Source organism: Erythrolamprus reginae, chromosome 3, assembly GCF_031021105.1.
Source record: "Erythrolamprus reginae isolate rEryReg1 chromosome 3, rEryReg1.hap1, whole genome shotgun sequence".
NCBI lineage: Eukaryota > Metazoa > Chordata > Lepidosauria > Squamata > Dipsadidae > Erythrolamprus > Erythrolamprus reginae.
This window is the reverse complement of record NC_091952.1, coordinates 28,823,693-28,836,883: the sequence shown is the minus strand read 5'-3', so window position 1 is coordinate 28,836,883 and position 13,191 is coordinate 28,823,693. Positions and strand designations below refer to the sequence as shown.

The following is a 13,191-nucleotide window of genomic DNA, read 5'->3' as shown; positions in this document are numbered from 1 at the left end:
TATCATCCTTTGCCTAACTATGTACTTTCTGTTCCATGAACAACTATATCTAGAAATCAAAGGAACATCCATGGGATCACCACTTTCAGGACTAATAGCAAAGAACATAATGCAATGCTTGAAATCAATAGCACTCCCATACATACAACCTAAAGTATGGATCAGGTATGCAGATAACATCTTTGTCATAACAGAAGAACCAACTAGAGAACACACACAAAACCATTAATATCCTCTTCAAAGGAATAAAAATTCACAAAGGAAAAAGAAAACAACAATACAGTACCTTCCTGGATAGCCTCATGAAGACACCCTTCCTGGATATTCTCATCAGCAAAGGCAATGATGGCAAATTAGAAACACAATTCTATAGTAAAAGCGGTGTTGGTCCTATCCGCTACACTCCTTCCCATAGTAGGGGAAGATTATCCAGGAGTGGGTGGTAACTCTGCTTCTCTGCCTGGAGACCAAGTCACATCTCCTCTTGACTGGTTGCTTCCCTGTTCTGACTCAGTCTCCCATTGAGTAGAGACAGAGAAAGATTTGTTCCTGGATAATCTTCCTTGGGAGGTTTTTCCTTTGAGATCCTTTCCTTGCCTTTTTCCTTCGTTCCTTTCAGTAGTGATTGGAGATCGCTGAGGGAAGTCTATAGTAAAACTACCCATACGAATCAGGTGCTCCACTACTTCAGGAGCCCTGAAAATCAGAAGAAGAAATAGATCATCTACACATCTTTCTTTCTTTCTTTCTTTCTTTCTTTCTTTCTTTCTTTCTTTCTTTCTTTCTTTCTTTCTTACTTACTTACTTACTTACTTACTTACTTACTTACTTACTTACTTACTTACTTACTGGACTTGTATGCCACCCCTCTCCGTGGACTTGGGACGGCTCACGACATATCATATCTTCCAACAAAATAGATATCCACCTAAGTTTATCGAACTTTACCTGACCACTCAATTCAATATAGCACAACCAATGCAAACCATGAAAAAGGTGGTGTCTCAGAAACCACCAACTATTACAACCACATGGCATCACTATAATACGCATATCAATTAAAGCCCTCCAAAACATCCCAAGTAAAAGCAAAAGCCTCACCAGGACAAAAAATGGAAGTCATCTACCACATACAGTGTAAGGAATGCAACAGCCACTATGTAGGACAAACAAACAGAAGATTAGCATGACACTTGTAAGAACACCAACTAGCAGTCAGAAGTCATAATGAAAACTCCTTCATGTCACAATACACGGACAGACTTAAATATAGTTTTATCTAAAAAACGATGAGCATCCTAGACCAAGGCCAGTCCAAAAAAATGCTAGAGAATTCCTGGAAGCCTGGCACTCGGCCAAACTGGCCATCAACAAGCACACAGAGATAAATAACAAAGATACCATTCAAAAAAGGCAACCAAAAAGTCAAAAAGAAAACAAAAAAGGCCAAAACACCTCCTTACCAGCAATCTACACCGGAGGAGCAGAAATGAACACCAAAATTAACATTAGAACAACAATCAAGAAGCAAACAATGCCCCAATCAAGGAACTGCTAAACAAGCTAATAGTAAACAACAGCTCAATTAAAGAACTACCAAAACACTTCCACCAACACTGACAGGGCAAGTCACTACAAACAGTCCTCAACTTATGACAATAAGTAACCGCGAAGTGCCACCGTTGGGTTCGCCCATCACTTTCACTATTGCTTGGTGGATCACAAATGGTGATCACATGACCTGAAGACAGTGCAACTGTCATTAATATATGCTAGTTGCCAAGTGCCTGAATTTTAATCACATGACCATGTTGGGATGCTGCAACAATCATACATGTAAGAAGTCATTTTTTTCAGTACCGCTGTAACTTCAAATAGTCACTAAATAAAATGGTTGTACATTGAGGACTACTTATAAGTATGAGAGCAAACCTAACTCCCTATTAGCACGGATGTTACCTAGTTTGGTAATGAGACAGCTATAAGAAAACAGTCAGAGAGCATCAAGGACTCACAGTTCAATACCTTGAGCTATAAATATCTTCTATCAAACAGGAAGCTGCTCTCACTACTGGAGATAGGAAAACTACACATTATATCCCAGATTCAAGAAGACCTGGAAGAACAATTGGATATGCAGCCAACAGCTACAGCGCCACTGCCACCCCTCCGTTATAGAGCACAGCAGCTGATGTATAGCATAAGACAATGAATAAACTATCTACAATAAACACTCAAGACCACTTATCTGGGCTCAGCAGCAATGTACCATCAGAAAGTATGCCTGAAGATGCCAGTAGAACCCTCACAACAATCCCTACTAACACTATAAATCAATGCAATGAACTGATAATATATAATCTGGTTGTGTAACCAAACATCTCCCCAGGATTATAGCAACTGTAGCATATATAGTTGCTATAATCCTGGGAAGATGTTTGATTACACAACCAGAAGAACAGCAGAGCATAATCCCCATGGAAAATGAGGTTGGAGCAACTTGGTGAGAAGTTAGTCAGCTGGTAGAACTACTACAGAATGGTTTAAAGATTAAGGACAAGCCTTGCTATTGAAAAAAATAGAAGGTCCTAACCTATCTAAAGCCGGAGAGATTGCTAAACAAAGGCTCACAGCACTGATTACCAGGCTAAAGAGACACACTAGGGCAGGGGTAGGCAAGGTTGGCTCTTCTATGACATGTGGATGTCAACTCCCAGAATTCCTGAGCTAGCATGATTGGCTTAGGAATTCTGGGAGTTGAAGTCCACAAGTCACAGAAGAGCCAACTTTGCCTACCTCTGCACTGGAGAAGATAAATGCCCTGTTCTCCAAAGAACCTTCCAAGTTGTACTCCCAACTGCAGTGTTACAACTCAGTAAAAGGAGAGAAACTGAAGAGTATTAGAAGAATGTATGGGGAAAAGGGAAGACCCATAACAACAGTGCAAAGTGGCTGCAAGACTTGAGACAGACCACAGTATCTCCCTAGAACAGGAACCAATCACTATCATAGTGGTAGATATCCAACAGCAAGTCAAGAACATGAAGAGTTGGTTAGTACCTCACCCGGATATGATCCAGCCTTATTAAAGAAACTAACAGCACTGCATGAATGCCTAGCAGCACAGATGAATCAGCTGCTAGCAGCAGGATTCCCACCCAAGCTGGCAATCACAAAGAAAAGCAGTGCTGTTAATGAAAGAACCTTGTTAAGCTATTCAAATAACCTACATCACAACATGGAAGGTCCTGGCAGATTCATTTCAAGCTGTGTGCCAGGGGAGTCAAACTTGCATCATCGTGGTGGTGTCGCATGACGTATTGTGATTTTTCCTCCTTCGCTAAACTGGGCGTGGATGTGGCCAGCGTGTGACCCATCTGGACCATGGGCCAGGAGTGTGACACCCCTGCTGTATGCTAAGAGTGAATGAGGCATCAACTCGCCTGTGTCAGTGGGGACAATGGGATGTCATTTGGAGTGAAGAACTGTAACTGGATGATATACAAAAGAGGCAATGGAATTAAGGCTGATGGGGTGAAACGATCAGCAGGCCACATAGCAGACATTAGCATAGCAGCTACAAGTCACAAAGAAGACAGCAACATTCAAGTATCAACAAGGATAAAATAATTCCTGAAGAGTCGGTCAATGGGAAGAATAAGATCCACACCATCAACATGCATGCCCTATTGCCCTGCCAGCTATCACAGTGACGGCAAACCTATAGGACGGATGCCACAGGTGGCACGCGGAGCCATATCTGCTGGCACATGAGCCATTGCCTAGCTCAGCTCCAAAGTGCATGTGTGTGTTCCGGCCAGCTGATTTTTGGCTCACGCAGAGGTTCTGGGAGGGTGTTTTTGGCTTCTTGGGAGGAGAGGGGAAGGCATTTTTATCCTCCCCTGGCTCCAGGGAAGCCTTTGGCACCTGGGGAGGGCAAAACACGAGGCTACTTGGTCCACCGGAAGTTGGAAAACAGGCTATTTCCAGCCTCCAGAGGGCCTCCCGGGGGTGGGGGAAACTGTTTTGCCCTCAACAGGCATTGAATTATGGGTATGGGCACTCGCGCATGTGCAATAGCTTGCGCCCATGCTTTTTTGGCACCCGAGGGAAAAAGGGTTAGCCATCACTGAGCTATCAGATACCCTGCTTATACAGTGAGCTGGCCAAAGAAAGACATGGAGTGAAGACTCAGAAGCTCCCCACAATGTGTGGAGTTTTCTGTCTCCCAGAAATTGCACATCAGCCAGAGGACGAGTTGCTGAGAGAATGTCTGTAACAGGAGCAGATATGGGAGGAAGATCAAGCAGAAAAATGCCATGGGAAGACAAGACCCTGCATTGCATGTAGCTCAGACAGATGAGGTAGTCAACATTAGGAATCCCTGGACTGGGTTGGACTGAAAAATGCTGAGGCACTGATCATAGCAGCCCAAGAACAGACACTAAGCACCAGATCCATTGAAGCAGAGATCTACCACACAAAGGTGTAGACAGCACAGAGAAGCCTCAGAGACAATCCAACACAGAGGAAGTTTATAAGATACAGGCAGGAGCAGCATCTACTGGAATGCCATAACCAAGGAGCTGACAGTGTATACAGGAACATATGTACTGGAACTCCCAAGTCAGATGGGAGATTCCACAGAAGGCTGTGGAGAATAAGAGGACTACGTTCCTGTGGGACTTCCAAATCCAGATGGACAGATCCAAGCAATCAACTAGACAGCATGGTAGAAAGAAGTAGCAGAAGAACTGCCAAGTGACAGCAATATTAGAAAGAAAAAGTATGAAAAGCTGGAGAAGTATCAGGGCCTAATGAAGAAACATAGAAACACAGAAGACTGACGGCAGAAAAAGACCTCATGGTCCATCTAGTCTGCCCTTATACTATTTCCTGTATTTTATCTTACAATGGATATATGTTTATCCCAGGCATGTTTAAATTCAGTTACTGTGGATTTACCAACCACGTCTGCTGGAAGTTTGTTCCAAGGATCTACTACTCTTTCAGTAAAATAATATTTTCTCATGTTGCCTTTGATCTTTTCCCCAACTAACTTCAGATTGTGTCCCCTTGTTCTTGTGTTCACTTTCCTATTAAAAACACTTCCCTCCTGAACCTTATTTAACCCTTTAACATATTTAAATGTTTCGATCATGTCCCCCCTTTTCCTTCTGTCTTCCAGACTATACAGATTGAGTTCATTAAGTCTTTCCTGATACGTTTTATGCTTAAGACCTTCCACCATTCTTGTAGCCCGTCTTTGGACCCGTTCAATTTTGTCAATATCTTTTTGTAGGTGAGGTCTCCAGAACTGAACACAGTACTCCAAATGTGGTCTCACCAGCGCTCTATATAAGGGGATCACAATCTCCCTCTTCCTGCTTGTTATACCTCTAGCTATGCAGCCAAGCATCCTACTTGCTTTTCCTACCGCCCGACCACACTGCTCACCCATTTTGAGACTGTCAGAAATCACTACCCCTAAATCCTTCTCTTCTGAAGTTTTTGCTAACACAGAACTGCCAATGCAATACTCAGATTAGAACTAGAAAGGACGTAGAAAGTAAAGGTCAAAGTAACTCCAAAGATGGGACAATGGCTCCAACAGGTTCCAGGAAAAAGCATTCAAAGCGCTCTCTCTCTCGAGAAGTGTGCAGTGCTAGGATACTGCAGAGGACCCTCAAACTTTCAGGCATCTGGTACAGGACCTGAGATTGAGGAAACACATACCACCCAGAGGAGTGAGAAAGAACTGTATCTAATTATTATTCCAAATCAGATCAAAGAACTTTTCACCAACAATGTAGAATGGAACACAGGATGAGATGCAATAGAATGGAGAGAGAAATTGAGAAATATCTTTTTCTTTTGAGCAAGATACTCTGGAATTAAATGGTTTCTTCCAATATACAATATACATTGTAGCTGAACATTATGTAACATGTTACATGTTGTTTATTATATAGTTTTTAAGGCTAGGTAAAACTTGCATTTTGACGGTGGTAAACCAATATTGACTTTTTGTTGAGAGAGAAAAACAGAAATTAAGGTGTATATAGCTCACACATTGCACAAGTTTTCAAACATAGTTTTGTAATTTCTTTCCAATTAAAGAAATTTCCAAAATGTTAAATCATTTGAAAAGTAAAGTTCAAACCCAAAAGCACTGTGTTGAGCTTTGATTAGCAATAAAGGAGTTCCACAAGGATGTAAAGCTGTTTTCCTGTGTCCTGTATGAAGCTGTCAATGGGAAATTCTGTATTTAAGGTTTATTTTATGGATCGAAATAATTTTCTTAGCAAACTCCATAAATCTAAAGTAAGATTTTAAATTTAGAAACAATGTGAAAATATACTGAAATATCAGGAAAAATTAGGAAAATATGACTTGTTTTATTTTTGAAGAATGTCGTAAATTCAATAAAACTATTTTAGTTTCTACCTAAACTACCAAATTATATACTGAGCTGCTTAATATTGATGGCAATGAAAGATAGATATTCAGGATATCCATGCAGGAGATTAGTACTTTAGGATAACTTTTTATTTATAGATTAAGTAGATTTCAAGTGTGTGTATTCCATCCCACCACAATTTATGTGTAATCTGTTTAAATATATCAGTCCCCAAAGACAATAAGGCAAAGAAACATTTCCCAAATAGCTGTAAAGGTATTTGCAATACCTTTTCTTAGCAGAAAGTAAATATTAAAAGACAACAAGGATTAAAGGATCAAAGTGTATCATCTTGATATCTCCTACATTGAATAGGTTTTCTTCCAATTCATTGTAATAATCTTTTTACGGTTTCCTTTAAAATGCAATTCAGAAAGTAATTGTTTGAGATTGTACATATATACTATTAAATCAGGTAGACAACACCTATAATACATATATTGTAACAAAGAACATTTACTTTGTTTTCTAAGTACTATATTATTTTTTAAGAAAGCAGAATAAATGTTTATATTAATAAACCTTTGCCAAATACAATATGAAGTGACTTGAAATTATATTCATCCCAAACTTATCCCTGAATTTATCAAGTACAGTAAAAAAAAAAAACCTCTCCAAAGCCTTACATCTTAAGAATAAAACATTTTTTTTGCACAAAGACTTTAGAGCTTTGCTAAATAATAGTTTGCCATACCCTTTTTCAAATGACATCTAAGTACTGAATGATATAAATAAACTCAACTATCAAAAATGTTTGTAGTGTATATTTTACATAACTAAAATATTATTCATTTGTAAGGAATTGTGGTTAGATTTTTTAAAAATGCATTTTTCACAAATAAAACACTATGTTAAGGACTACTCTTTACTTAAATATCATTACAGTATTTAACATATGGATAAATGAAAAAGCACTATGTTTTACCTAACCTATCTATAAAGAGGAAAAGTTCTAAATGAATTGCTACACTTGATATTTAGATAAGAAATCCAATGATAGAAAACAACCAGGCAATACTGGCCATAATGTAATCTCAGTAATGGAATAACTTTTTATCAAAGACAAATACATTTGGGCAAAATCTTTTTTTTTCAATAAAAACAACAACACTGTAAGACCTACACTTCAATTTTATCTTCAAAATAACTGATGCTTCTACAGTACAAGTAGCAAGCATATAATAAAATGTTTAAAACTGCATTTCATAAAATTGAGATATTATTTTGCTTGTCATAACTGAATAAAGAGCATCTGTGTATAAGCACTCACCTATAACAGTCTCTTACTCATCGGTAGCTATGCTATTTATGCAGGATTCTTAAAATGGCGTCTGACAGCACTGCATTGCCTCATTCCTATACAGAGGCTAAAATGGTAGCAATTTATTCAATAACTATGACCTTTTTTAAGCAGTAAGATTTTTAAAACAGTTAAATAGCAAAACAACAACAACACAATGATAAAATATACCCAAATAGTTAAACTAAAATGCCCAAGACTAATTTATGAAGGAAATCCTTAGATTCTAAGAACTGATTCTTCTTTCAACTACCCTGCAAAGCCTAATGTATTTTAAGATTAAAAACAACTACAAATCTGCTGAAAGTAAAAGGAACTAAATGCTATATGATTAACTAAGTCATCCATTTTTTTTAAATATAAGAAATGTACAATAATGTTCAGAAATATCAGAATTCATAAGGCAATTATGTATCAACACCTGGTTAACAAAATAGCAACACTTCAATCCCAGGAGAAAATGGAGTGTTTAATCAAATGTTTTCACAGAAAGGAATTGCTCAAACCCAAAATATTGCTTGTTTAACAAATCTTCCAGCTTTGTAACCAATTCTTAGCCTGTTTCATAAAATGTAACCTTAAAGCATGTTTTAAATAAATGTATGATTGTAAGTGTTGGTTCATAATATTGTTAATATTATTTGTCTGTAGGCAAAACGTATTAAAATCTTTGGTATGTAGCACAATCTGTAGAAGAGATAAAATTCTGAATCCTTTACTCCCAATGGTCAATCTGATACTACAATAATTGATACTACTAAACTGTCCCATAATGCTGAGATGCTGTGTAGGATTTTAATCTGTCATTCTTTGCCCAATATACTCCAGGGCATTGACTATTTACTACTTACTTATATGCCTACAAGGTGGCATCTGCTTTACAATAAGTTGAATTTCTTGCCAAGTATAAAACAAATGTGATCCCTTTATTGAAGAGGTATAAAAGTGATATTGAATGATAGGTGTTAACGAGATTTTATTTCTATACGTACACACAATACAACATGCATGCATACACACACACACACACACACACACACACACACACAAGTGTCTGTGTACACCAAACATTACAACCTGGGTCATCTTACAATAAAAAGAGAATTGTTATGTAAAAAAAAAGATTATACAAAATGATATTAAATTTACAAACAGTATTTATAGTGAAAATGTGTCAGAATCTTCTAAAAAGTTCTTCCAAAATCAACAAAGTAGAAGAGTGAGTGTGTGTGTGTGTGTGAGTGAGTGAAGGAAAGAGAGAGAGAGAGAGTGTGTGTGTGTGTGTGTGTGTGTGTGTGTGAAGGTGGGAGGGAGGGAAGGAATGTAAGATATTTGTTTTGAAGGTCACAGCACTGTTTCCTTTTCAAGAGTGGCTAAATACTGTGAAAAACTTTCTAAAAATGCAAGTTATTTTACCCATTTCTAATTGGTTCTAAAATAATCTACACACAGATTGAAAAGTATGTGCATTTTAACTCATTTTTGTTTTAATGAGTATACAGGTTGCTATTTGTGCTATGTTATTAGAATATTTAATTTAAAAAGAGACTGAAGGCTAAATCGTAACAGTAAATTGAATTTATGTTGAGCAAAATAAATAAAAGGGAATAATTATTTCAAAGGGGACTTCAGTGAAATTATAATCAATATCCAAATGTTCTAGTTCCATTAGGAACTAGAGTTAGGACAAGAGAGTAAGTGTTCATTTAATTATATAGTCACTCTTGGTAAAGGAAACTTGCATCATCTTGCTTAAAGCAGAGTGTGATTCTTTGCATACCATTCTTAAAATGTGATATACCATAAGAAGTAAAATGTGATTAAGGTATTTGGTAAAAGCATACAAATTATGGAATACTTGAGCTTGGCTCAGATTCTGTACTGTACTTAAAATGGAACAAAGCTGGGAGAAATTTCTGGAAGGCCTTTCTCAGCCTTGCTATATAATATCTGTCAATCTTTAACCTATCCTGTTTTTATTGGTCAGGCTTTCAACAGAGCAACATGATTGGGCTGATCCGGGAACAACACTGCTGTCTCTCCTTGCCTCAAACATCTTGCTGCAATGCAGACATTTATATTTTGTGAACTAAGAAAGAATTAGCATTCAAATAATTTTAAAGGGGTGAACTTTGGGGAATTTATGATGCTGTGTTTCGTTATGTGCACAAGGGTAGCCCATGCAAATAGGCTTTTCTTTGTCAGCAATAGCTCTGGAGATGCAGATCTTAAGACACTTCTTTCTTCAACAAAACCTAAGGGAGCCATTTTAATTCAAGCATTCTGAGTTCAGCTCACTTTTCTCTTGTTTCTTCACAAGACAGTATTTTCTAATGTGAAGATTCCACACCCTGCTGCTAATGTGTAAGGCACATCTTCAAATACTGTATATATGTGGCCACAATTTTTGACAACCAAAGCAGTAAAATGTATTTCTTAGCTATATCCTGGTACCATTTATATATACTAATCAGCTCTATAACAGAGAAAAACTGGGTAAGTAACTTTTAACTCCTCCAGAAACAGATTGCAGGGGGAGGGGAGAGGAAACACGGTGATTAAGCATTTTTAATGATTTGATGGGTTCACTTTAAAACCAGCCACAAACCTGGGTTAAAGACAATAGAAAAAGGGATAGTTTATCAAGTCCATGGATACCCCTGAATAATCTGTGACAAGGAATTATTTCTCAAGATGTATTTGTGCAAGAGCACAAGCTGGATTGCTACAAAATGGTTCACAAATTGAATATACAGCACAATCTGCAATGTTGTGAGAAAATGTTTACTGCAAAAACTGTTAGATGAGACATGCATATAAAATATCTTAGTTTTAGATTTTAAACATCAGTAACATAAGTGATTCTAAAACCAAATGTCATGCTGGATTATATAAGGTAATAAAAAAGCATAGGGTAACTGAAGGATAACTATATAACAATGTAGTAAGATTACTTTGGTGAAAACTAGCACATTCATCACTCAAAAGCCAGAGGAAGTATGAACTGGGCTTTAATTTGCAAATGCATTGATTAAGAGCCTCTGTGAACAAAGAATAAGCAGAATGTTGTTCTCAGAAGAAAACAGGAAGTTTATATTTTAAGTCTAACAGAATATTGTGAAAAAAACAAATTCAAATTGGCACATACTTTTTAATATAATTCTTTTGAGGGGGGAACCCAGTAACATTTAGTTTAATTAATTAGCAAAAGAAAAAAAATCCCCTAGATGTATTACATTTATCCTGTTAAAAGCAAAAAAAATTAAAATTACTTAAATTGATCAGAAAATAGCAGACAAGTTTACTTACCAAACATTCAAGCAACCATCTCATTTTTCCCAATAAATAAGATACAACAAGCTGGCAGATTTGGGATTGACCAAAAAGAAATTTTTGAAATAATTACGTAGCATCATGCCAAAAACCAGAAAAGCCCCAAAAGAAGAGAAAAAAATGAACATGTAATACTCTCATGAACCACACATGATTTTTTATCACTCCACCTCAGAGAACTCAGCCTGTTACATTGCAAAAGGGGAAAAAAAGCAGTTAAGAAGTCCATTAGGTTTTTTCTTGTATTACAGAAAAGGTAGATAACAGTTCAAAAAAGTAAAGTCTTTAAATAGATAAGGAACTGAAACAGATGCATAGCTATGTCTGATAGTTTCAGACCTAGATCTTAACTATTTCTGAAACCTACAATAAGAAAAAAAAATCATTTTTAAAGAGACAGTTTTAAAGGAATATAATTCTCTCAGAAAAAATACACACACCCTGCTTCTACAATCCTCCTGTAAGGAAAAAAAAAGTATCCATTTTAAATTAATGTAAAACTGCATAAAAACATGATGCAACAGCACTCCACTACTTAGGCCCAGTATCTGCAATCTGCCATTATCACTATTTACTGCAGGCTCAGTGGCTAAAAATCCTACATTTTACCAGGGGTAAGTTAGATTAGCTCTTATTTTTACTGTTTGAAAAGGTAAACTTGCCTGTTCTGCTGTCTGCCATTATCCCTGCTTGTCTCCCTGTAGGGCAGTTAAATGCATCTGCTCCCTAGCTTCCATTTTCTCTCCAGCAGGCATGTGACACAACAGACAATAGTGCAGGCAAACTGCTCAGACACAGAAAACTGCTTTGGAAGAGCAGTACCTTGAAAAACACTAAAGCCACCATCCCCTTGTGAAGAATATGTATGCAAACGTTTTGCCAGTCTGTAAAATAAAGCTCTGGCTAATGGCTACTAAACCATGTGACCCAAGAAAGCAATTTTAAACATTTTCAACTTAATAAAGTGCTGTGGGGTGAGTTTTGCGCAACAGATCCCAGAGAATCACACTGTTAAGCCACAACTCACAGGTTTCAGAGAAAAAAATGTAAAAAAGTAAAGCTTACCTCTGTGGATGCATTGTTAACACAGTGTTATGTCAATACTTATAAAACATGGAGGACAGGCTCTCAGTACTCAGACAGAAAGGGCTTGGCACTTCAGCTTGATGATCTGTCTCCCTAATAAAAGCTAATCCTGGATTGGCTACTTTGGAAAATCTGAATGTAAAGCTTCAGGGGATTGGCTGAAACACTTCCTGAGCGATTATCTTTGTGCAGCTCTGGCAAGCAGGAGCCATCCTGTGCACAGAGAAGACACAGGCTAAACTAGGCCTGCTTTAGCAAAAGAAACTTAAAAAGAAAGCCATCCGTGCACAAATTCCTTGCAGAAAACAGATTTCTACACAGAACAAAGTGAGTATCAAGTGGCAGACTAAAAGACTCTCTCAAACCACATCTGTTGCTTTTGCTTGAAGCTTTAATAACCTGCAGGATTTCTCAGGTCACAAAAGCTGTCCTCTGGAAGAAGCAATTCAGAAAGAAAACAAGGATCTCCCCGATAGTAAGTGAAAAATGTTTTGAAACAATACACCTATGCAGCACAATGCATGCAGTTATGTGCTGTAGTTTAATCTTAAGATCTGTGTTTCTCAGAAAGCACATTTGATTCTTCCAAGAACAATTTATAAGACTGGTGAACTGAGAGAATTCTCATTGTGGATTTTAACCCCAACACGTATGCACTGAATTGAAATGGGAACCCTTCCTAATCACTTGCAGTGCGATCTTCCTAACAGAAAAGAGGCAGAAAATAGCTACGTTTTGCAGAAAATAGCTACGTTTTTTCTGTGGCGTGGTGTTTGATGTTTTCATTAATTTCCCTTCTCCTTCAGTCAGTTGCCAGTTAAACAATAATCTCGCCTGCTTCTTAGTCTGCTGCAGCTTTATAACCATTAACCCTATCACACTCAGCTCTTTTTAAGAACAGGCCTTATGAAGAGCCGTTTTTCAATATGCGGAAAAATACCAGAGCTCTCTTTTCACACCGAGAAGAACAAGGAAGTACTGTATAATGTAAAGTTAGCAAATTTCATACAGT

At 37.4% G+C, this 13,191-nt stretch overlaps 1 protein-coding gene across 7 annotated transcripts in view; it reads right to left on the bottom strand.

Annotated features, from left to right (window-relative positions):
* The window catches only part of ZMYND8 (zinc finger MYND-type containing 8), a 129,334-nt gene that overhangs the window by 87,636 nt on the left and 28,507 nt on the right, over nt 1-13,191 (bottom strand). For 2 of the 7 annotated variants that reach the window (XM_070744664.1, XM_070744670.1), the window contains exon 1: nt 12,159-12,232. The exons of 3 other annotated variants lie outside the window; for them this stretch is intronic. In XM_070744664.1, coding sequence (XP_070600765.1) covers nt 12,159-12,172 — 14 coding nt within the window. In that variant the 5' untranslated portion in view covers nt 12,173-12,232. Of the gene's footprint in view, nt 1-11,755; nt 11,961-12,158; nt 12,876-13,191 lie in introns of those variants that run through there. 2 more of the 7 variants (XM_070744667.1, XM_070744666.1) reach the window with 2 other exon arrangements.